The following is a 25261-nucleotide window of genomic DNA, read 5'->3' on the forward strand; positions in this document are numbered from 1 at the left end:
TCCAAGCACAGTTTCATCTAACCTTACGAAACACAAAAGTTCAGTTTGAACTGAAGCACGGTGATCGACAGACAAAACCATAACAGTTACAAGGTAAATTAGCTTTTCTTGTGTAGCGAGCAGCGTCTGCAGCTAAAACGCACTCACACAAATGTCAACAGCACTGATTCTAAATCTACATTGCAACCTTTGGTAAATTCAGCTGACAACTTTCGAACAATACCTTCATTCACAGATGCCAAAAGCATAGAAAACTTGTGTAAACTTGGGTTTCTATAAAACTTGGAAGGAATAAACTGGCATCGCAAATCACGAAGTGCGGGGCAACAAAGCACAAAATAAAACTCATCTTCCTTACTTTCCCTGCACAATGGGCATAACAACATATCCGCATCGTATCTCTTATATCGATTAACGTGCACAAATAGTTCTGTTATTCCACCTCGGAATCTTGCCATAATAAGGGGGAGAGAGTGAGAGAGAGAGAGAGAGAGTGAGAGAGCTTTCTGAACAAGAAAGAAGCAACTGAAAAGAAATAAGAAAATCATCGATCGATCAAGATTCTTTAAAGTCAGCTTGGTCACAAGAATCTGGTTTAAGTTGCTGTATTTTACAGTTTTCCTTACATGATAACTTCTTAGCTCCGTGTAATTTACAACCCATTTCAGTTTCGACGTGCTGGGACGACACCAAATTGACTAATTGCCTTAGTTACCGATTTAACCGGGAACTATTTCGTGGTGCACTTACCTTGATCGTGGTGTGGGGGCTTGTGTGCCTTGACAACCTCCGGAGCTATTTCGGCGGGGACCTCGTGTCCCTGGTAGGTCCGGTTAGTTCGTGAAAAGAGACTGACTTGAATCATGTTTTCATAACTACAGCGATGCAGCGAATCATATTGCCTAAGAAAATTTGATTTAATTTTAATCTATACCATTTTCTGCGGTGTTTTTATGGTCATTTAAAAAGGATGTTCACAAACAAACATATTTTTTCATCCAGTTACTTTTTGCAGCACTGTCAGCCGGACAGAACAGACAGTATGTTAATATAAACGTGATATAAACACAACCGACAGCAGCCGCTATACGCGAGCTACCTTGTGCGGCAGGGTGTTGCTCTTTTCACGCGCTTTGGCTGGCCGGTCTCAGTTTCGCACCACAGCGCAAAGAAGGATGACGCGTCTCTGTATACTCTATAGTCTCTGACCTGCCTTTATATTTAGATCAGAAACCAGGTCAGAGAAGATGCGTGTCACCGCCCGACAGTTTGTCAGGCACAGGCGTTGAAAGCTGCAAAGGAGCGCCCGACAAACTGTCAGGCGCAGGGCGGAAAGAGATAAGGTAAAAAAAAATTAAAAAAAAGACATTCACCTCCCCCCTACAAAAAAAAAATAATCACACAACAATGGTAACATTGTAATGGTGCATACTTAAGTAATGAACCATGTATCCATAATCCAATACTGGCAATAGTCTGATTCAATGCATTGAAGCACAAAATGAGTTAGTTATCAAGAGTTTTCAGTCAGCACAATTTAACTCAGCCTCCAATGTTCTGTTTCATCTTCACTTCTCTCCATATCATTCAGTCAACAAGTTATAGATACTGTGATGAAATGGGAGGCGGAAAAATGGATTACTCCAGCGGAATTTGTCAGTTGTGTTACGCGGAATTTGTAAGTTGTGTTTCGCGGAAATCCACAAATTCGCGGAAAAATCCCACCCCTGAGCCATAAAGATCATGGGTTGAGCTCTGATGAGCAAAACAATGCGCGCACAAGAATGTCTCACTGGGTTTCCACACATAGCATGTATGTAGCAGACATTGTCAATATAACACTTACCTCGACAGTACTATTCTTGCACATTATCTATTATAGGCCGAAAAAATTGGACAAAACGCTGAGTGGGTACAATTATCTCCCATAACCATGCGCCACCGTGGATCCCAAGCACTGTCCGAGTGCTTCCCCCTTACAGGATGTAGGTGGCGCGTCCCTCTTTCTTTTTTCGCGCGTGTCAGACCGGCTGTGTTTCTGCTACGCTCCCGGATTATTTTGGACTAAGAGGCTTCTTTTCTGTGTGGACTATCACCTGTTGGATTATTGTGTGTTATTCCACTTCTGGCTTGAGGCTACATTGTGTTTCCTTCAACTTGTGCCTCCGTTTTTGTGTGGCGGACTCGGCGTGCCTCCCGTCCTACTTCGTGGTGACCGGTCGTCTGCTTCTCGTTTCGCCGCATTCACTTGAGTATTGACCTAAATTTTCTTTGAATTTTGTTAATTCTCGGTCTTTAAGGGTACGTACAGGGCGAGGTAGGATGTCTCGTCCTGTTTTGGGCTCTGGTTCTACGGAACCAGAGTCTGCCGGGGGCAACCCTTCTCCGGGCGCCCAGCGTCATGTTTTACGCACGGAGAAGGGGATCTTTCGGCGCTCCGACTCGCCCTCCCCAAACGCTTTGCGTTTGCGGCGAGGGAGGGCGGAGAAAGCCTGTTTGAGCAAGCTCAATGCGAGCTTGCTCAAACAGGCTGGGCTTGAGCCTGGGACTTCGGGCGGGGCTGCGCCGTCGAAGGTTCGGGGAAGGTCGAGGGGAAAGAAAAAGCTTCTTTCTCCTTCTCCTTCAGTGGAACAAGCTTCCCCCCCTTCGACGCCGTTGTCCGGCCCTCAGTCTCAGGCTTCAGCTCCTCCCGGTTTCAAGCCTGGGGGGAAGGTTTCCTTCTCCTCCCTGGCTCGAATCCGGGGGCAGGTCGATTCCCAACCCTCTTTGGGGGTTGGTGAATCCGATCTAGGGGCTACTGGAGAGACTCAGGTTTTGACAGCCAACGGCCATACCACGTTGTAAACACCGGTTCTCGTCCGACCACCGAAGTTAAGCAACGTCGGGCCCGGTTAGTACTTGGATGGGTGACCGCCTGGGAACACCGGGTGCAGTTGGCATTAAAATCTTCCTTTTCCGGTGCCTCTCCTGTGCCCTCCTCGGTTTCCACCGCTGTGGAAGCCAGGAGGGACACGGGTCCTCCTCTGAACTCCCTCGCTGGGTCGTCTGCTGCTGTTTCGACAGTAGTTTCGGCCTTCTGGGGGGGGGAGATCGGAGGAGATGACGGGGTCTCTGAATTCCCTCCCCGCTGGGGTTGGGATGCGAATTGACCCCGTTCAGGGCGGTCCTGTGGGGGCAGGGGTTTCAGGCTTCGTGCCTACGACCACTGCTACTACGGTTCCCTCTGACGTCCGTGTGACTGGTGGCTGTCCCTCTTGATAAGACGCTCCGGCCGACTAGTTACTGGACGCAGACCTGTTTACACTACACATTGAGCGTAGTAAACTACGATTTTGGTCCCCAAACTACGCAACTACGCATGCTTGTCTTATACTACGCAAATGTTTCGTTTCGACTACACATTTTGACATTTTGAATACGCAAAAACGCGAGCGAGTTCCGATCCATAATTTGTACTAACCGGTTGTGTACTGCGTGCAAAACATGCCCGGCGCCCGCGAGAGTAGCGTAGTCAGTTGGTGTTGCTGCTGTTATTACAACTATCGCGGGCGTTTCAGCGCATACTTTTCTGAACGCGGTCACTTCGTAGCTCATTCTTTCTGGAGGGAAAAAAATGGCCACAGCGACGAACACGGATTCAGAAGACTTTGGCGATCAACCGCCACGGAGCAAAAAAAAGAAGCTTGGTCAAACTCCCAGCAAGGCTTTTCTGCCAAAGTACTATGAGGAGCATCCATGCCTAGTTTCGTGGAGAAAAGGGAAGCATTTTGCCCACTGCACTGTGTGCAACACGGCTTTTTCAGAGAAGCACAGTGGGCTTTACGACCGTGTAACCGCCACAAGAAAAGCACTTCTCATGAGGAATTCGAGAAATCCCGACCAAAGCAGAGGAAAAATTGGACTGTTTTGTGAAGAAACCCGTGCCAGGGAAAGAAGACCAAGACAAGCTCACTTTTGAGAGATCGGTAACCAGAGCAGAGGCAATGACCTGCCATATTATTATTATTGCCGACGCAAACCTGTTCTGTTTAAATATATATATGATAATTTGCCTTCATGTTGATACACATACTCCCAGTCCCTACTTTTTGTGACTTGATGTTCTCAGATTGTCACAGGTCTTGAATTCAACATAGCTTTTTTTTTAACAAATGCATGGGTGAAACTTTTCCGCCTTGTGCGGAAATCCGCCAAATGAAATTGGTCAAATAAAGAATTCCTTATTTTAAAAATCTGTAAAAAAAATAAAAATAAAAAATTTTCTTTTTTTTTTCGCTGGCGATCCGATCTGTATTTTCTCTAACACAGTGACCGGACATCGCTGAATCTTTGTTTCCCTGAGCGCGCGAATTATCGGACTACAGCTTGGCATTTGTTATCATTGTTTACTGTGCAAATTTGTGTGTTTGAGATACCAGGAAAGGCCTACTTTTACCCTTAAAGAGTCCCGCAGTGGGGCACTGCGGTTATGAAATTAAAGGCCCCTCCTGTTTTTGGAACCGCAGGAGCTTTCTAGTTTGCTGTTAGGTAGATTTTTGGTTCCTCTTTCCTGTCATGCTCTCTTTTTCTTCATGAATTCTTTTCTTTTTTCTGCCTTCTTGCTCATTCACCTGTATTTTTTCCAAAAATCTCTTCTCTTGCCGCTTGTCTCGCGATTCATGTATAGTTTAATCTGTTAGTGTTCTGATGTAAGTCCAGCAGTAGATAGGTTAAGCCTATTTTAACATACTGGAAACTGGTAATCTTCCAGTAGGTATTAATTTAGTTTTACTAAAGCCTGCTGGGACACAAGTAATGGGTTAGTGCATTTGTAAACAGGAATCGCTTGACAAGTGGCCCCCTTCATCCCCCCCTTCCTCGTCCTGATATGGCTCTGCGTAGTCGGCTGGACGTTAAGCAACAAATAAACAAACAAACAAACAAACAAACCCTTAAAAAGCCTGATTTTTCGTTTTCTTCCGGGGGGCTTCGCCCCCCTGGGCCCCCTAAGAGGGCGTTGCCCCTGCACCCCACCAGGGCATGGGCGGCCCCTGGACCCCGGCCTCATTTTCCTTATTTTTAATTCTGATCAGTTTCACCCATGCAAATGTTCCAAACTAGTTAATAATTTTTTTCTTAACAAATAAACTTAATGCTTGGCTTGTATTTTTGTGGGGGCTTTGTTTGTATTTGTATGAGGAGTATTGTTCACATTGTAATAGTTTTGTTTGGAGTGTTGAGTGTTTGTTTTAGTACGGTATTAGTAACTGTTCTGTTTTGCGGTTTGGGTTGATCAAATTGAAATACTACACATTCACCTGCCAAACTACACATTTGCCTTATTTTCACACCCAAAACTACACATGGTACATTTCAGGGGTAGGCAGGTCTGTGGACGTGGAGGTGTTCGACAGAACGTGGTACTTCTGTCGAATGGTCAGGGCGACGGGAACATTGTTTCTGTTGCTCAGACCGACACCTCCGACCGGACCGTCTTGACCCCACGCCATTCCTTAGCGTCTGGTGTTCGGGTGACGGATGGTCCGGACCAAGGGTCCGGAACGTTCCAGGCTTACGGGTCGGGATCGAACCGGACCCACGGGTCCCGACTGGACTTGACCTCCGGGTTTGGTCCGGACGGGACCCATGGTACGGGACCGTACCGGACCTTAGGGTCCGGTGCGGGACAGTACCTCTGGCCCTTGCCGGACCCCCGGACCTACGGGTCCGGATGGTACGGTACGGGACCAGTGGTTCGGTCGGGACCGGACCACCCGACCACCTCTGTTGGTCTGGGTGGTCTGGCACCGAACCGGAACACACCGGACCACCGGACCTACGGGTCCGGATGGTACGGTACCGGACCAGTGGTCCGGTCGGGGCCGGACCACTCGACCACCTCTGTTGGTCCGGGTGGTCTGGCACCGAACCGGACCATGCCGGACCTACGGGTCCGGATGGTACGGTATGTCCACGTCCGACCGAGCCACCCGAACACTTTTGTGGGTACGGATGGTTCGGTACCGAACGGGACCTCCGGATGTTACGGGACCGGACCGAACCTACGGGTTCGGATGGTCCGGTACCGGACCAGTGGTCCGGTCCGAACCGGACCACCCGACCACCTCTGTTGGTCCGGATGGTCTGTCACCGAGCCGGACCATACCGGACCTACGGGTCCGGATGGTACGGTAGGTCCACGTCCGGACCGAACCACCCGAACACTTCTGTGGGTACGGATGGTTCGGTGCCGTACGGGACCTCCGGATGGTACGGGACCGGACCACAGGACCGGAACACCGGACCACCCTATCGGATCGGTCCGGACCACCCGACCACCTCTGTTGGTCCGGATGGTCTGGCACCGAACCGGACCTACGGGTCCGGATGGTACGGTATGTCCACGTCCGGACCGAGCCACCCGAACACTTCTGTGGGTACGGGTGGTTCGGTGCCGAACGGGACCTCCGGATGGTACGGGACCGGACCGGACCTACGGGTCCGGATGGTCCGGTACTGGACCGGTGGTCCGGTCCGGACCAGACCACCCGGCCAACTCTGTTGGTCCGGATGGTCTGGCACCGGACCACCGGACTTACGGGTCCGGATGGTACGGTGTGTCCACGTCCGGACCGAACCACCCGAACACTTCTGTGGGTACGGATGGTTCGGTGCCGAACGGGACCTCTGGATGGTACCGGACCGGACCGGAACACCGGACCGGAACACCGGACCACCCTACCGGACCGGTCCGGACCACCCGACCACCTCTGTTGGTCCGGATGGTCTGGCACCGAACCTTACCTACGGGTCCGGATGGTACGGTACGTCCACGCCCGGACCGAGCCACCCGAACACTTCTGTGCGTACGGATGGTTCGGTGCCGAACAGGACCTCCGGATGGTACCGGACCTACGGGTCCGGACCTACGGGTCCGGATGGCCCGGTGCCGGACCACCCGACCACCTCTGTTGGTCTGGATGGTCTGGCACCGAACCGGACCATACCGGACCACGGGTCCGAATGGTACGGTATGTCCACGTCCGGACCTAACCACCCGAACACTTCTGTGGGTACGATGGTTCGGTGCCGAACGGGACCTCCGGATGGTCCGGCACCGGACCGGAACACCGGACCACCCTACCGGACCGGATCGGCACCCCCGACCGGACCGGACCGGACCATTTCTTTTCTGATCAGACCCGATGGGTTCCTGTTCAGTCTATAAATGGCGGGGGTTCGTTGGCTGGGCTGACCCAACAGTCGCAGGGTTGTTGTTTTTCTCCCCCTTCGGCTGCTGGAGACGTTTCGTTTTTGGGGCAGGGGTCTTCGCGGCCTCTTGCTTCTGTGGGCGTTTCTTCACAGCCTGCTTCATCGCTTTCGGCTCTTCCCCCTCAAGCTCCCTACACTCCTGCTTTTGAGGAGTTGTCGGGAAGTGAAGAGGAGAGTGAGTCGGAGGACGATAGGGAGGAGGATCAGGGTCGCCCTGAGGTTAACACTGATCCTCTACCCTTGCCGGTTTCTGATGGAACTTCCGAAGCTATGCTTCGTACTTTCCAACAGTACATGACAGACATCACGCGGCGTCTTGACGTCACGGATGCCTCTCTCAAGCGTCTGTCGTCTAGTGTTGACACACAGGACCTGGACCCGGGGTCTGAGGACGAGAGGCAGGAGGCTCGTCCTCGCACAGCTAGAAGGACGTTTGAACAGTTTCAGGACGTCCTTCCCTGAGACGCCCTCTCGTCCTTTGAGTCCGCTTCGGCCCGGGCGCGGGAGGCTCACGCCGCGTCTGCCGGCGGCTCGTTTTATGAACGATCCGTCCGCCGGCAATTCGCGTTCCACCCTAGTCTTAGTGCCACGGTGGAAGCGGCAGCACATCGCCTGAGGAGTACAGATTCACGTGCAAACGCGACCTATGTTCCTCGGGAGGACTCGGGTTCAGTGCCATGCTTTCCTTCGGGAGGCGCACCTCCACTGTTTCCTCGTGTCCAATCTGTTTCGTCCCTCCCTTTTCCCTTTGACTCTCGAACTCTCCCTTTCCAGACTTCGAGTGTTTAGGGTGGGGCTGACGGTGATGTGTTCGTTGGGGAGGTGCCTTCGGTCAAGAAGGTGGAACTGAGCTCTGCTTCGTTCCACAATCTTGAGGCCACCGTTTCTTCCACAGTCGAGGCCCAATCACAGGCCTTGACATGGATGAGCACGCTGTCCACACTGTTGGACCCTCCCGATCGGGCAGAGTCCGATTCCACTCGGGTCCTTGACACGGTTCGAGTGGATCGGGCTTTGCATGCCGTGCGATCGTGCGTGTCGTCTGCGGCAGAATTGGCCATTGGAACACGGGTCCACTTTATTGGCCCTGTTCCGTGATCATTTTCTGCCTACTTCTATAGTGCCTCCGGATATGAGGAAGAGTCTGAGGAACACGTTTTCTCAGCCTTCTTCCCTCTTTCATCCGGACACTGTTCGTTCTGTGGTGGAGTCCACACGCCAGAGGAACACTGATTCTCTGATGGTTGGCCTCGCTGCTTCGGCGACGGCGGCGGGGAGTAAGAGAAGTGCTACAGTCACCTCCAGCTCCCAGCCTCAGAAGAAGAAGAAGCCAGTTTCACTGCCTCCTTCTTCCTCCTCTTAGGCGCCTGTTGCGTTCCCAAGCAAGACGAAGGGTGCTCAGACAGGTAAGGGGAAGCAGCACCACCAGGGGGGGTGGTCGCAAGCCTGCGCCTGCCCGCCAGCAGAATTTTCAGTGAGTCCCGGCCCTACGTTGACGCCCCCTCAAGTTGCCCCTCTTTCGTCCGTCGGTTCCCTTTTTCGGGCCCGCGGCATGTGGGGCAGACTGGTCTGCAACCAGTTTTTCTTGAGGGTGGTGTGGTCGGGGTTTTCTCTACCGCTGTCGTCACAACCTCCATTGTCCGCTCTACCCTGGACGTTCCCCCCTCCTCGAGACCCTGCCAGATGGCAGGCTCTTCAGGACGAGGTGAACTCGTTGGTCGAGAAGAAGGCGGTCTACCCCCTTTCTCAGCCTTCTCCGGGGTTCTGCTCCCGCCTGTTCACCGTCCCCAAAAAGGACGGCCGGTTCAGGCCGGTGTTGGACCTCTCCACCTTGAACTTGTACCTTCACAGGTGCAAGTTCAAGATGGAAACCCCTTCGTCGGTCCGGTTGGCCATCCGGCCAAACGATTGGGCCATGTCTGGGACCTCCAGGATGCTTACTTCCACATCCTGGTGGCCCCGGGGTACCGACATCTGCTCCGGTTCGTTTGGGAGGGCACAGTGTTCGAGTTTCGGGCCCTCCCATTCGGCCTGTCCTTGGCCCCTCTGATTTTCAACGGGGACAACAACACCACATGCTTAGCTTACCTTCGCCACCAGGGGGGCACCAATTCTCGGTCCCTCTACCTGTTGGCGGAGGAGATTCTGCTCTGGTGCCAGACCAATCAGGTCCGGATGTCAGTCCAGTTCGTTCCGGGGAAACTGAACGCCCTGGTCGACATTCTCAGTCGGGGCGATCAGGTTCTCTCCACAGAATGGACCATCGCCCACAACGTTCTACAGCGTCTGTGGGCAAGGTGGGACCGTCCTCTGATCGATCGGTTCGCAACTCGATTCAGCGCTCGGCTTCCCAGGTACGTCAGCCCCTTTCGAGACATGAATGCGTTCCACTTGGACGCATTCACTCTCTTGTGGAGGCTCCTCGATGCTTACGCCTATCCCCCGACATCTCTGATTCCGAGGGTGCTGGCAAAATATCTGCAGGAACGACCAAGACTGATTTTGGTCGCGCCTTACTGGCCAACAGCTCTGTGGTTTCCAGATCTTCGCGGTCTCACCCACTTAGACCCTCTACCTCTGGATCTGGACGGGGGAGGTCTGCTCCAGCCTCGATCATGCCTCCCTCATCCACGTCCAGAGAGTCTGTGCTTGACCGCATGGCTCTTGTGCGCTCCAAACTGCTTGCACTAGGATTGCACAAGAGTTCAGTAGAGTTTTCCTTGAACGCTAAGAGGCGATCAACTAATCAGCTCTACGACTTACGCTGGAGAGCTTGGGCCACCTTCGCCTTGTCCAAGGGGATAAAGCCGCTTTATCCCTCAACACAGGACTTGGCCAACTTCCTGGTGGAAGTGTATCAAAAGAAGAGTCTTTCTTCTAAGACTCTTCTTGGATACAGATCTGCCATCGCTTCCACGATTGCGGCCGCTACTGGTCGCAGACCTGAACACTTGATCAGGTCCTCCCTCATCGCTAATGTCCTTTCGGGTATTAGCAATGCAGCGGTGTCTAAACCTCGGGTTTCATTTCCCAAGGGGGATGTCTTTCTGGTCCTCAAACTCCTGCGTAGCAATGAGTTTGAACCCCTGGCAGGCATCAGTATCAAGTTGCTGATTTTTAAGACTAATTGTTCCTCATCGCTTTAGCCACTTGCCGTAGACTCAGTGGTATTCAAGCTTTGAGTGGCCTGGACTTTGACATTGAGTTCACCACACAGCAGTGGTTGCCAGCATGGTCACGTCAGTCTAAGGTATGTTTCTTGGGTATATTTTCTTTTACGGTAGTACTGTTCGAAAATTGCCTGGGTATCTTAATCCTTGGATTTAAGTGATTTTGATTAAGGAGTTTAATACTCTACATATCACCCTCACACCACTCTGGTATTCTGTGCAAGAATAGTACTGTCGAGGTAAGTGTTATATTGACTGTAAGGCTTCTTTTTAAGCCTACTGTCTATATGATACTTACCGAGACAGTACTATTAGAGTTTCCCTCCCGCCTCCCCTCTTGATATGTTATGGGCTTTTTGAGGGTCTGCAGCTCATAAAGAAAGAGGACGCGCCACCTACATCCTGTAAGGGGGAAGCACTCGGACAGTGCTTGGGATCCACGGTGGCGCATGGTTATGGGAGATAATTGTACCCACTCAGCGTTTTGTCCAATTTTTTCGGCCTATAATAGATAATGTGCAAGAATAGTACTGTCTCGGTAAGTATCATATAGACAGTAGGCTTAAAAAGAAGCCTTACATTCACTCTGTTGTCAGCTTCTTTGCTGCCATTCTCCTCGGTTTCTTCTTTGGGCGACCTGGTTTCCTGTGCTGGGAAGCAGCTGTGTAGCTTGTGGATGGTTCGGATGACGGAGCTTTAGACGATGGTGGGAAAAGTGAAGCATTCTGTTTTGCACAGTCACTCGGCTCGCTGTCTTTGGGCTGAGGGCACACAGAGCCCTGGTGATCAGATTGCACACACTCTCCGATCTCATCAGTCATGGTACAGGTGCTGTTGCCATGGAATCGAAAGACCAGCTGGCTTGATAGCAGGTGGTGCGTTGTGAAATCCACTGGTGCTTTCTGAATTGAGCATGTTGTAGATCTGCACAGCACTGCCCACCCGCTCACGGCATAAGACCTCACCTGTAGACTATCAATGAAATTTTTTGTAAACAATTTGTTAACTTTTATCTTCAAGATATCTTGCATTTTTTTTAGTTTATGTTTTTTTGCACAATGAATAATAATACAGCATTATGTGTAATTAATACTACTCATTTGATTAACCTTTTAACTACCAAGTTTATTGTTCTGTAGAATCCCTCAGCTCCCAAGTTATTTTGAGCAGAGACGGTCAAAAACGGGTATGCGTGTTTAAATTATTATTACTCAGTTTCTCTTTGTCAGATTGATAAAAAAAATTGGTATGTTATTGGATAGGGATCAAACTTCAAAGATTATGTGTTCTTCTTCTTGGTGGTATGTATGTCGCAGTGTTATGATTTATCTACCTGTTTACCTGTCAATAAAGTTGAAAAATTACGCTTACTTGTTGCTCCGGTATATCATCCGTTTCGCTGTCACTTGTTGATATTCATTGAACGATCAAAGTAGGTCAGATCAGCAGTGTTCACAGAAATGCTGATGTCGAAGCCAGAATCTTCTAATTGATGTCTATTTTCGTGGAGATAATCAAGCATAGTCATGAAATCAGGATCACTGTCATCTGAATCCATGTCGGCACCAAGCGCCCAAAAGATTTGGTGAAAAAAGATCGATTGTAACTCTCACAGAGATCGAAAGCACATGGGGAAAAAACAAGGCGGAAGTGAGACAATCCCACAATGCATTTGCAACCGTCTTATTACTACTACTATTATTACTACTGCTCGTACCCCCGGCAGAGCCGTACCCGGCGAAGCGGGTATTCATCTAGTACAGAAATATATATCCACCACAAAAAAACCACAAAAAAAACACTCAACCAAGGCCAAATTCCATTCACTTACCTAAAGGCTGGAATTCAAAGTGCAGGAGCAGGTAAAGGTGCCTGACAGTTTCTTGTCTGGCTTTCCAGGATTAAGACTGAAGCTTGAGGCATCACACGATTCGCAGGTCGACCGGTCTGGAAAAGCGAAGACTGGTGGTTGGTCGATCAAGTTCCCAGTGCCAGTCATTTTCTACAAGAGTTGCCATCTATATCTATATACGGCTTGTGTGTGTCTGTCTGTCTGTCTGTGTGTTCACGATTCACGGCCAAAGTTCTCGATGGATCTGCTTCAAATTTGGTGGGCATATTCAGGTAGACCCCGGACACAATCGTGGAAAATTTTGAACACGTGCGTGCTCTCAGCGCGCAGCGCTGAACCGATTTTGGCTTTTCTGTACATCCATTCCCAGTAACTCTTCCTTATCTTTTCCAGTGTTTTGCGTGTTTATCTCCCTTTCTTCGTACGGTGCGCCGGTACTCCCGGCGAAGCCGGCGATACTTCTTCCCGGCGAAGCGGGTTTTCATCTAGTACAGAAATATATATCCAGGATTCAAAACTGCCCATACACTGTAAGAAGCAACACAATTTAAGCAAAACATGATACAAACAAGACAGGCGGACAATGATATTTAGCTGTTCGTTTTCCTGATCAGACGCACTTCCCCATCCATCATCAACTTCATTGTCGGAAGAATGTCCAAAGTACTCTGTTATGCCTTTATGGCATCTTGAAATTCTGGGGACATTCCACCTGTCTCATTCAGCAACCTGGCAATGTGCCAAGCTCTATGGTCCGCCATTCTGAATTTAGATCTCGACCGCGGCGTTGCATACAACCTCGCTACCACAAATTAGTTTGGGACACAAAACAGTCGCTTGACACTCAAATCGTGTGTGTGTAGAAAAAAGGTTCGGCCTACAAAAACAATTGATCATAATGTCAAACCCGCGTTGAAATAGATAAGAGAAGTCAACAAAATCGCTGTGGGTACAAGTCACAACGTAACCTCCACGCCGCACGCTTTAAGAACGAACGACTGAAATGCCTACGCCGCAAACGGAAAACCTTCAGCGAGAAGGTCTAAAAATAAACCGGGGCCCTTTCACAGCTGTGAGTTGGTGTCCTCCGCAACTACACGGCGGTTACTGAATGAAGAAGGTGTGGTGCCTAGACCGGGCAAAAGAGTTCGACATTTTGAGGTGCTTTTGTGGCAACCCGAGTGAAACAAATGCAAAAAAGACAACCTTTTTGTCTTTATTTCAGCATGATATTTCACACATATATTGTTTAGATGCTCAAGATTCGATTTTAGGAAATTTGGCGTTTATCTCGAAAGCGTCCCGCGCGACTAATACCCGATTTTCTTGTGCACTAACACATATGGTCAAGTCCTTCATACACAGTATACAAGTTTTTGTTCCTTTTTCTTGAGAACCGAATTGTAAAGTAAGCGTAAAGAGTCTTTTCCTTTATTATTGTTGAAGTATAAAGTGTTTATTTGCTTCCAGTTGTCTTATTTGCAATTGTCAATGTTGTCTTCTGCTTCTTTCATCTTCACTTTACTTAGTTTTACAAGGTGCAACCCCCACTTTTAAGTTTAAAAAAAATAAATTCTACACTATAGGCTCTTCTGGGTGCAAGTCAGAGTATTCAGTGTGGAAATGTTTTATTTCCGCGGTGAGATTAAAGAGTCTGCATTCTGAGAGCTGTTTTGCCTCGTGACCTCGGGTCAATGACCATATTCTGCCTGCCCTAGTTTACAGACATTGACCTTCTGACACCGGGTCTGAGAGGAAACTTTGTCCAGGTCATAGAAGCAGAAACATGCAGTCACTCTGTTCCCTTTCTTTTTATAGCAATGTGGGTACATCTGTACTCTTCTTTACGCATGCACACAAAAAAACTGGTCAATAGGCCGCAGGGGTCAAAGTTGAGGAAAAAAGTTGTGCCTTTTAGTCCCGATAGTACGGTAACATTTTTGATGCTGTGAAATTCAGTCCCTTTTTTTTCTGATAGTTATTTTGGAATTGTATGATCTGTTGCAGAATCAAAACAAGCAGGATACGGCTGCACCCTCTTAGGCAGGGAGAAGACGTTGATGATTGAGGCCAGAGTTGAAACACGAGACAATACTGTGATGGAAGAAGTGGCGACCCGATGCGTGCCCCAGGGGGCGGGGAAGGCAGTGTATTTTCCACCATACTTTTCCCTTCACACTGCCAGAGGACCGTTGTGGACACATTGCAAAGAGAGGCAGCTTTCCCCTTGCAAACAGACAGAAATATTTTGCTTGTGTTCACTGCTCACCCTAGCCTGTTTGCGCTGTGGTTAGATTTTTGGACAGTGGCTTCGGCATGATTGGACGACTGCAGTGACCATGCCTGTGGGCTGACTCCCAACCCAACACCCCCAGCTCCCCTTTCTTTACACACCTATTTTTCTCTGTGCTGGTGTTGTGTCCCTTTGTCTCCCTTGGACTGGGTAGACATCGAAGAAGGGAAAGCACTGTAAGGGTGAGGGCTGCATGGAATTTGTCACCTGAATAAGGATTTTAGTAAGAGTGACAAGTCTATGCACATGGTTCACCGCTTGATTTTTTTTTTCTTGTTTTCTGTATCTGGTCAGAGAAAGGGCTTTCTCCCAGCAGTATCTCCGAGGAAGGGTGATGGACGAAAAAATTCGCTTTCATTTTATCTCTATCCTTGCAGGCACCTTGTGTGCAGCTTGAGAAAGTATTACGATCATCCTTCTGTACCTAGAAATTTGACTCTGTGCACATTCATGCTTTTTGTTGTGTGGAGAGAATGTGAAGGGGTGCCAAAAAAACATTGTTGTACATGAGAGTGGTTGGAGTGAGTAACATTATGGAGCACTGCTGTTTTGATTATCTCCCTTAGTCAAAGGACTGTCTCATGGTTTAGGTGTTACAGCAACAGAAATTTGCATTTCATAAATGGATGGATTTCCCATGGGGGTTTGTATTGTATACATGTCCAAGTAAACTTGTAGGTTAGCATGGTCATTGTTGCTGACAATTTAAGTGTGGGGCTGGTTAATCCTTGTGAGAAAAAGATTTAAAACGTATGAGATCAAAGCTGCAGGTTACAATAGAGTGCATTGAAAAAAGCTTTGTTTTGCAAGAGCTAAGGTTAAAAAGACAAATTTCTGTTTAAAGGTTCTGTGTCTAAATGGAAAACTGTTAGAGTGGTACGTGCAGTGAAGGAACACCCTTGGCACCAGCCAAAAGTGTCCCTACGTTGCAGGCGGCCCGATGTGACAGGTAAGGGGACAACATAAGGTGTCCTTCCATGAGAGGGGCCTAAACATCACAGGTACCACTGTAGTTTATATATTATGTATATGTTGCTGTTGTGAATGAGGATCAGGTTGTGTCTGTACCATACGTTGTTACGCTTTGCTTAGATTGGATAGGGCACTTCTTAGAAAACGAGAGTTCTGAAACCAAGGGCAAGTCTGTCGGACCTTTTGCTTGTGAGAATAGGAATTACATGTAGTATAGGAGACCCAGATAACTTTTCAGAAGTTCATTTTTGCATTTGGCTCCATACTCAGGTTGTTTGGGTGCGGAAGGCAAGTATGTTTATGTACAAAGTTCAACAGACTTACTTAGCAATCCCTTCGCTTAGTTTCTCATTTTATGATCTCCCTTCCCGTCTCACTTTGTGCTGAAGTTAATCTGTAAGATGACTGAAGAAATCCTTTTAAATTGTTTTGTTTGTCCAGCTTGTCTGCAAGAGATTCAAGCGTGTTTCATTTGGGTCCCTCTATTCGTGTCTATCTGCACCAGTAAATGGTTTACCAAAACTTTTGTTTGAGAGCCTTCATCTCTGAGGTTTATGTGCCAAGGCTGAAAAAGAAGTCTGCTGGAGGGGAGGGTTGGGGTGAGTTTTGAGATGGGAGAGAACAAAACGCAAAGAAATGCCAGGGTTCCATTGATAAATTCATGTTGCTGTCACTTCCAGGTTCAACAATCATAAGTTATGCTGTATTGTTGCTGGCCAGATTCAGGAATCACAAATTGTACAGTTTTACTTCTCTGGCTCACAGATAAAACCATATTCAGGCTCACAGATAAAACCATAGCAATATTATATAACTATTGCGAAATAAAAAGCACACATTGGAGCACACGTTTTCAGTTGCAGGAGAGAAAAAAATTCAGTTGCAGTAATTCGAGTAATCATGATTTATGTTCTGTTACTGTTAGAAAGTGGGGCATATATACATGACAAATATGTGCTAGTGGGATTCCCCCGCGGGTTAGGGGGAAGAATTTACCCGATGCTCCCCAGCATGTCGTAAGAGGCGACTAACCGATTCTGTTTCTCCTTTTACCCTTAAGTGTTTCTTGTATAGAATATAGTCAATGTTTATAAAGATTTTAGTCAAGCAGTATGTAAGAAATGTTAAGTCCTTTGTACTGGAAACTTGCATTCTCCCAGTAAGGTCATAATTTATATTGTACTACGTTGTAAGCCCCTGGAGCAATTTTTTGACTCACATGCAAAGCAAAAGTGAGTCTATGTACTCACCCGAGTCGTCCGGACGTCCGGAAAACTTTAACGTTGGATATTTCTTGGACACTATTCAGTCTATCGGTACCAAATTTGGCAAGATGGTGTATGATGACAAGGCCCCAAAAAACATACATAGCATCTTGACCTTGCGTCAAGGTCGCAGGGGCCATAAATGTTGCCTAAAAAACAGCTATTTTTCCCATTTTTCCCATTTTCTCTGAAGTTTTTGAGATTCAATACCTCACCTATATATGATATATAGGGCAAAGTAAGCCCCATCTTTTGATACCAGTTTGGTTTACCTTGCTTCAAGGTCAAGGTCACAGGAGCTCTTCAAAGTTGGATTGTATACATATTTTGAAGTGACCTTGACCCTGAACTATGGAAGATAACTGTTTCAAACTTAAAAATTATGTGGGGCACATGTTATGCTTTCATCATGAGACACATATGGTCAAGGTCACTTTGACCCTTACGAAATGTGACCAAAATAAGGTAGTGAACCACTCTTTCTTCTTCTACGTTCCCGGCCATAAAAGTGACCATATCTCATGGTAGAAAGAGCCAATAAGCACCATTGTACTTCCTATGTCTTGAATTAACAGCTTTGTCTTGGATGACCTTGGGTCAAGGTCACATGTATTTTGGTAGGAAAAATGTGTAAAGCAGTTCTTAGGGTCAAGGTCATGTAAAGGTCAAGCTCAAGCATGTGAGTCGTATGGGCTTTGCCCTTCTTGTTGATTAGTGCTTTCGTGAACAAGAAACAATTAACAAGTGGCTCTATCCCATCTCCCCCCTTTCCCCGTCTCGATATAACCTTGAACGGTTGAAAACGACGTTAAACACCAAAGAAAGAAAGATGCTAGTGGGATTGGTATGAGTTTGCCATTGTGTGTGCAGTGGTTGAAATTAGTCATTACTTTCCTTGATATCTTTCTACCGATTTCATTGTCAGGATTCAAATGTTCTCCAATACAGATCATTCTGCTAAATGGAAATGTCATGGGATAGTATTTCCAGCAAGGTGGGGTTGTTGTTTTTTTTACCCTTTTACGGTTTTCAGACCATTTTCGGGCAGAAGCCTGGTATGATACTTTAAGAAGCACCACACCTTTGTGAAATTTAGATATTGTACTGCCAAACATCAGACACTTTCTCTCCTTTTCTGAACAAAATTAGTCTGTGAAACAAAACTTTCCTTTATTCAGGGTGATGAACCCTGTAGACTGTTAAACATTTTGTGGTTCCTGTTCCTGTCAGATCAGCGCTAGCAAAACGTAACACAAGATGTATACAAGTTGAGTTTGAAAACTGATGCATGTTTGTCACAAAATTGTTTCATTGAATGAATTGAATGTTTACGGTAAATTAAAAGCAAGAAAAAGCAAACAAAAATAAATTACCAATTTCATGTACGTGTCCTTGCTATGGAGAGAAAGAGAGCAAGTGTGTGTGTTTAAGGGAGCAAGGATTTGCACATCAAAGTGAGTCACATACTGATAACCAGTATAAAGAAGGCTTGCTTAGTTATAGTATGGTTGGTTAGTTCTGCTAATTTGTATCTTATTTATTATTCAGTTGCAAGAGTTTCTCTGACATGATTCGGGTCTGCGAAGCACCTGCAGCTAATACAAAAAGATGTGAAGGATAAACTTTATAACCTCTGTTATGGTTTGCCTTGAGCTAACTTTGGCACATCAATTTATGTCAATTGTTACTCCTACTTCTGAGAGCAATAAATACTACCAAAAACCTCATCTACGATACTACCCGGGCATACGTTTTAAGAATTTAAATTTATTTTTGAAATATAAGCAAGCTTTCTATAAATCGCACACACTATCATTTTAACTGACACGACCATCAGTGCTGTTACTGCAGTGCATGAGGAAGTCCTTGTGAGTCACCATGGCTGAAAGTAAATGTCCAGGGAAATAGGCGCAAAAGCAGTAAGTTCTTTCGGGAATATCTTTTTATCCCATATTGATGGACTTGATATACACAAACACCTCTAAAACAACCAATTATTTTTTAGATACAGGTCGTTGGTTACTGCTGCGGTGAGTCCAAGTCTAGCAGGGAAGGAACTGAGAGGAAAATAGTCTTGGGAGTTCATTAACCGTCATCTCTGTTACTGGCTTTTTCCTGCAAATAAAAAAATAAATGCTCCAAATGTTGATTTAGGTTTTGTCCACCGGACAACTCTTGTTGCACATGTCTTGATTCAGCACGCTTACGACCCTTTGCTTCTTGGATGTTGCCATTACACAGTAGTGCTGTCTCCTTTGGATATGATTCGTCTGGAGGAAAGGTACCAATTGTGAGCTAAGTACAATGTGTGAAGATGCGAAGAGTCCCCCCCCCTCTCTCACACACACAAACAAGCAGAACAAGCAACACACAGCCAAAGGTAGCGAACTTTCAGCATATCTTAAGTTGTTTATTGCAATAAACACAAATATCACATATACCACACGATCAGGTAAATTTTCATCAAGGGCAGACATATTCGTCATTCGTTAAAACGTCTAAATTTCAAGTCAACCGCAACACTTTGCAAGGTACATGCCCAATAAAGTCTAAACTTTCATAACGTCAACAAAATATAAAACAAAGGTATGCCCTCCCCCCGCCCTGACACACACACTTCACATGTCTTTTCTTGAACACAGCATTACGATGAGGTTTATTTAACATTTGATTAAATACAGGTTTATACTCAAAATATGCTGCCGATTTCAAGTTCAGAACAGGGCTCAAAAAGGGTTTGCAGTAATTCTGTGTCAGTTGGTCTCCCGTAATTTAGGTCAAGGTAAAAGCAACTCGTAATTTACGAGTCTGAGTCAACCGCAAGGTATGTCGCCCAATAATGTCCAAACTTTCCTAAAATGTCATGCTCGTTGACTTACGTTGAATGGGTCTCTTGGAAATGTACATACCATGAAATACACAAGCCATGTATGTTAATACGACTCGCTACTAACCACAGCATAACAAATTCACCTAGAAAGTGAAAACCCAGTGTTATATTTGATCACAACTGAACATAAACTCTTTCATACTGTTGCAACAAGAAGCGCTTTGTCTGATAAATTTGTACTTATAAGATAAATGTAGCTTACAATCATGTGTTAGTCTTCCTCTCTGCATTTAGTCCACACAAAGACGGACATTCCGCTACAGCGATATTCAACACATTCCGCCTCTCTCTCCCCCTCCCCCCCCCCTCCCAATTAAAAAGGAAGGGTGCAACTAATCTAAATTGGCCAGAATTTCACAAAATATAAGTTCAAGAACCACTGAACACTGTACATTTATGTACATATTCCAAGTCCAAGAATAGGATTGTCGTATTTTCCTCGTGAAGACACATGTTCATTCTGCGCTGGTCGCGTCAATTCATACTCTGTGCCTTAGTGTTTATTGAGGCTACAGCTCGTTCACGACTGAGAAGTCCATCGACTACCGAAAGGATAAGTCAGTGGGACTTTGCCGTATTATCGCCAGTTGATTGGCACTGAGCCGGTACTGGACATCCGTTTAACGATCCTTTTCTGCCAGGTTTGTTCATGTGCCAGGAACTGAACAGTTAAGACATGAAGCAGTAACGGTACCACGACAGTTCTGGTGCTCTGACAGCTTCGGGATCTTCACGTTACCGGTGAAGAACCAGCCAATCACCAACCCTATGTCATGCCGTCTAAGACGTGTCTTTTCAATCGGCCAATGAGAAGGGTACACTGGTGCGACACCTTCGTCAGCCTTCTTTCATGCTGGCAATACTTGTCTTTTCAATCAGCCAACGGGAAGGCTACACGCGTCACTTCCGCCAGCAGGCTTCTTTTACGCTGGCAACAACTTGTCTTTTTGATCAGCCAACGGGAAGGTGACACGCGTCACCTCGTGTAAGGCTTGCAGTTCTTGGCGAAGACGTACTCACTGAACTGTTGACCTTCTACACCTCCCCCAGAAGACGCGACGACGCTGAAGCTGTTGTTGAGCAGCCGCTGGATGACCTGCACGGAATTGAGCTTGCAGAAACCGTTGAGCGGGAAGCGGATGACGAAATGGTTGTCCATGTGCCACCCAGAGTTCCGCGTGTCCATCAGCGCTGACGTCAGTTCAGGGAACACCTGAAAACAGCAGAGGTAGTGAGTGTCTCAAAATCTCTTCAGAAAAAAAGAAGATATTTAACCACACTGTCTGTTTGATACAGTAAGTCTTCATGCTGGCGACCTGTAGACTCTATGGAGCTGACACGTTACGCCGCTGCTCGTCATTACCCAGATCCAATTCTGGGGAATTTAAAAGTCGATGCGAAAAAGTGCCTTGCTGTGCTGAATGACCCGGTCTCAGCCTCTCTGGTTTGGTATGAAAATACAGGCGTGATGTGCCATTGCCATGCACTCACTCGTTAAGTACGATTACAAACGCACTCATACACTGACTTTCACACTGACCTCTTCCACTCAAACTGACGGAGTTTCATCATGTTCCATACTATATAACAGAAACTGATGCACAAAAGAATAATAATGACTCACTTGCCAACCCATACACTCGCCGTTCACTCTCTCCCATGAAATACTGACCTCTTCAATAAGCGACTTCTCGGCGCTGAGTGAGATACGTTCCCCGAGGTCGGGACTGATACTGACAGCGATACAATCCACGAAACCACCCGGCTCTGAGGCCGGCACTGCGGGTGATATCCCCTTCTCCGTCTTGATCTCGCGCGCCACCTGATGGACGTTTCCAGAGGGGGAAAAATATTATATGTTGCGTATTTTAGGTCAGTGTGCTAACGTTTCTCGATTTCATTTTCAGTACTTGACCTGTCAGCACTGATAAACCTAAAATGGAATCAAGTGTGTTAGATGAGTTTGCCTGCGTCAAAGTCGTATCTGGCACCCATTAGCAGGACAGCAATAGTACTTCCTTGCAGACAACTTTTAATTTAAAATCCACGTTCATCTCAATGCGTCAATACATGAATCGATCATGATAAAACGGCGTTCCGAGAAGCATTCGTCCCTAAAATTTTTCCTCACACTCATTCAGATGAGTCGATTTTCATTAAGCGTGCATAACATTTCATTCGTTCACATAATTAAGGAACTTGTCCTTCCAGTGACAAGACAGCACGTTAGTTGGCAGCAACGACAGATAATAATTGCGACTTCTTGTGCAAAAACATCACCAACAACACGAACGCTCAAATAATGTGTGACAAAGCTTACAACTGAACATACCTTGGCGAGTTCGTTCAACTCTTTGCTCTTTTTGACGGCTTCTAGTTCCCGCAACAAGCCTGCCAGCTCGAAATACCTGCAAAGATATTCATTGATGTATACTTGGTAAATTTGGACATTTTCAGGTTCACCAGCAAATGTGACTGTCTTGCAGTCCGATTTACACTGAGCTAACCGCACACACGCATACACAGAAAGAGGTGAACTGGGCAAAGGTTCTGAGGTGTATACCTTCCCGTCTGATAGTGCCTAAGACATTCAACAAAAACATCGCACACACACACACACATCGGGGCTGGATCAAGTATAATTGAGGGGGGGGGTGTTCCAAACATGCGGTAGGGGTCCCGGGGTCGCCAAGGTCCCTTGTGGGGTACAGGGGCAAGGCCCTGTTGTGGTGGTGAGAACATTTTATATTTCAATGGGAATTTGTGGGTCTATCCTCGTGTCCGGACACCAAATTAAATCCACACAAAAAAGACGAGACGAGGAACCCAGGATCCCCCTCCCCAGTTCCGGCCCTGCACACACATACATACACGCACACACTACGCCACGCCGCACCACCTACGACAACCCCAACCGAACTCAACTCTATACCCTACCCCAGAACAACTCTCCCAAATCTTACCTGGCCTCTTCATAAAGCTGCTCAAACTCGTCGAACTTCTCCGGGACGATGAGTCGCTGGTTGCGCAGGTAGTTGAGGACGAAGCGGAACATGTGTCCATCCCGGTCAATGAAGTAGTGCTGCTTCAGGCTGTCCAGCACGATGGGGATGTTGCCGTTGAACATGCGGGCAAGCTTCGAGTCCGAGAACCTGTGGACACAAGAAACAGTGATCATGTTTACTAAGCGAGTATGTACTTGTTTTTGCCATTGCTCCGACAATCTTGAATTCATCCCAGTCACATTTTGAGGTTAGTCACAGCATCATTTATTTTGTTTCTGCTGCGTCTCTTGTGTCTTCAGCCTAAAGGCCTAAAGTTCTTGTGAATGTGTGTGTGTTGTTTTTTTTCTTAAATTAAACGTTCCAATAATTGAAACATCTTTTTCTTTTCTTCTTTTGCTTTTAATATGCGATCAACTGTTACAGTTGCCGTCATAATGGGTTTGTTGCCGCGGGAAAGCTTTGAGTTAGAGATCACACAAAGCCGGAGAATATGATTCCAGTACAGCGAGAAACAACTAAATCTGTGATGCTCTTCCCAGCTGACGTACACTCGTAACTAGGACAACGGTTTGATAAGGGCTTAGAACACGAGAGGACATAATACAATAAACTGCCGGGAATCCGTAAAACCAAATCTGGCCATACGTAGAAAAACAGAAGAAAAACAGAAAAAAGTCAACCTTCGCGCAAGATTTTTGTTGTTTGAATATTATTCTGTCTGACGTATACATTTTGTCTGAATAAAACTGGTGAAACTGGTTCATATACATTATTGATTTGGTTTCAAATCAGTTTTAACCACAGCTCCAATAACAGCAGAAGTTTGCGTCATAAACAAGGTCCAAGAAATCATGAAACAGTCTAATATCAATACTTTCTTTTGAGAGATTAAAATGAGAAGAAACGATTTAAAACTGTAATGATTTCAAGAAAACTTGAATTCCTTCTAATGGAGCTTAACGTTCTGTCAGGCACTGGCCTTTTCCCTTCCACCCCGACAGAACTGGGGACGGTTATAAGAACGGCCTTCCAAGCAGCCAAGTAATTCATTAGCGTTACCGAGACTGCGATAATCCCAGAACGTTCTTTGTTCCAAACCGCCGGACACCGCCCAGAAGTATACTGCGACTATGTAATGTTTCTCAGTCGAGGTCGTACAGTTAAAACGCTAAGGGGGTTGAGGCGACCGTGATATGATGAATACCTCGAGGCGCGGTCTTTATAGAGCGTGCATCATTCTTAATCTATGTCCCCATCACCACTAATGGTTTGATAATAAAAAGTCAGGGCATTTTGCCTTGACACACTGAAATGGAAGCACCGCCACGTAAAAATCCATACTCTAAAATCTCTCTCTCTCTTTCTCTTTCTCTCTCTTTCTTTCTCTCTCTTTCTTTCTCTCTCTCTCTTTCTCTCTTTCTTTCTCTCTCTCTCTCTCTCTCTCTCTCTCTCTCTCTCTCTCTCTCTCTCTCTCTCTCTCTCTCTATACATTTACCTGACGGTATCCCAGCGGAGGCGCTAAAGGCTGATTTGGCGACCAGCGTGGAGATGCTCTATCCCCTTTTCTTTAAGATCTGGGAAGAAGAACAAGTTCCATCAGAATGGAAGGAGGGGTACCTCATCAAACTGCCCAAGAAAGGAGACCTGAGCGCCTGTTCAAACTACAGAGGGATAACACTGCTGTCTATCCCAGGCAAAGTGTTCAATCGGGTGCTACTGAATAGACTGAAAGACGCTGTCGATCCACAGCTGCGGGACCATCAAGCAGGATTCCGAAAAGACAGGTCATGCACGGACCAGATAGCAACGCTGCGCATCATCCTCGAACAGTCACAGGAATGGAACTCGCCTCTTTATGTCAACTTTATTGACTACGGGAAAGCGTTTGACAGCGTTGACCGACAAGGCCTCTGGAAACTGCTGAGACATCATGGAGTGCCGGAAAAGATCACCAACATCATCAGGAACTCATACGAGGGTTTGACCTGCAGAGTAGTCCACGGCTGTCAACTAACAGATGCCTTCCAAGTGAGAACAGGCGTGAGACAAGGATGTCTACTATCGCCTTTCCTGTTCCTACTTGTGATTGACCGAGTGATGAAGGCATCCACAGCCCAGAAGCGGAACGGAATCCTGTGGACACTCTGGACACAGTTGGATGACCTGGACTTTGCAGATGACGTGGCCCTTCTTTCCCATACCCAACAACAAATGCAGGAGAAGACCAGCATTGTGGCCAACAACTCCGCTCGATTTGGCCTCAACATCCACAAGGGGAAGAGCAAGGTCCTTAGGACCAACGCAACAGCCAACACGACCCCCATCACGCTGGTTGGTGAAGCACTGCAAGAGGTAGACAATTTCACCTATCTCGGAAGCATTGTCGACAAGCAGGGTGGCACGGACGTTGATGTTAGAGTCCGGATTGGCACAGCAAGAGCAGCTTTCCTTCAACTGAAGAACGTATGGGCATCAGCAGACCTGAGCATCAACACCAAGCTCAGGATTTTCAACACCACGGTGAAGTCAGTCTTGCTGTATGGAGCCGAAACCTGGAGAACTA

At 47.0% G+C, this 25261-nt stretch overlaps 2 protein-coding genes and 1 non-coding gene across 6 annotated transcripts in view; 2 read left to right on the forward strand and 1 right to left on the reverse strand.

The window, feature by feature from the left end:
• LOC138967182 (protein LSM14 homolog B-like) overlaps window positions 1-18184 on the forward strand; it is a 41234-nt gene extending 23050 nt beyond the window's left edge. For all 4 annotated transcript variants that reach the window (XM_070339705.1, XM_070339720.1, XM_070339726.1 and 1 more), the window contains one exon: window positions 14281-18184. In XM_070339705.1, the coding sequence (XP_070195806.1) occupies window positions 14281-14316 (36 nt within the window). In that variant the 3' untranslated portion in view covers window positions 14317-18184. The remainder of the gene's footprint in view (window positions 1-14280) is intronic.
• On the forward strand, window positions 2821-2939 carry LOC138951334 (5S ribosomal RNA). Its single transcript, XR_011451101.1, has one exon. It is a non-coding gene; the product is annotated as a 5S ribosomal RNA (ribosomal RNA).
• A 1018-nt stretch (window positions 18185-19202) lies between the features above and the next one.
• The window catches only part of LOC138967212 (BTB/POZ domain-containing protein kctd15-like), a 20950-nt gene continuing 14891 nt past the window's right edge, over window positions 19203-25261 (reverse strand). Inside the window, exons 3-6 of the mRNA XM_070339734.1 lie at window positions 22657-22845; window positions 22026-22101; window positions 21366-21515; window positions 19203-20906 (exon numbers count right to left, since the gene is read on the reverse strand). Of these exons, the coding sequence (XP_070195835.1) occupies window positions 20670-20906; window positions 21366-21515; window positions 22026-22101; window positions 22657-22845 (652 nt within the window). The 3' untranslated portion in view covers window positions 19203-20669. The remainder of the gene's footprint in view (window positions 20907-21365; window positions 21516-22025; window positions 22102-22656; window positions 22846-25261) is intronic.

This window comes from Littorina saxatilis, linkage group LG1 (assembly GCF_037325665.1).
Source record: "Littorina saxatilis isolate snail1 linkage group LG1, US_GU_Lsax_2.0, whole genome shotgun sequence".
Lineage (NCBI taxonomy): Eukaryota > Metazoa > Mollusca > Gastropoda > Littorinimorpha > Littorinidae > Littorina > Littorina saxatilis.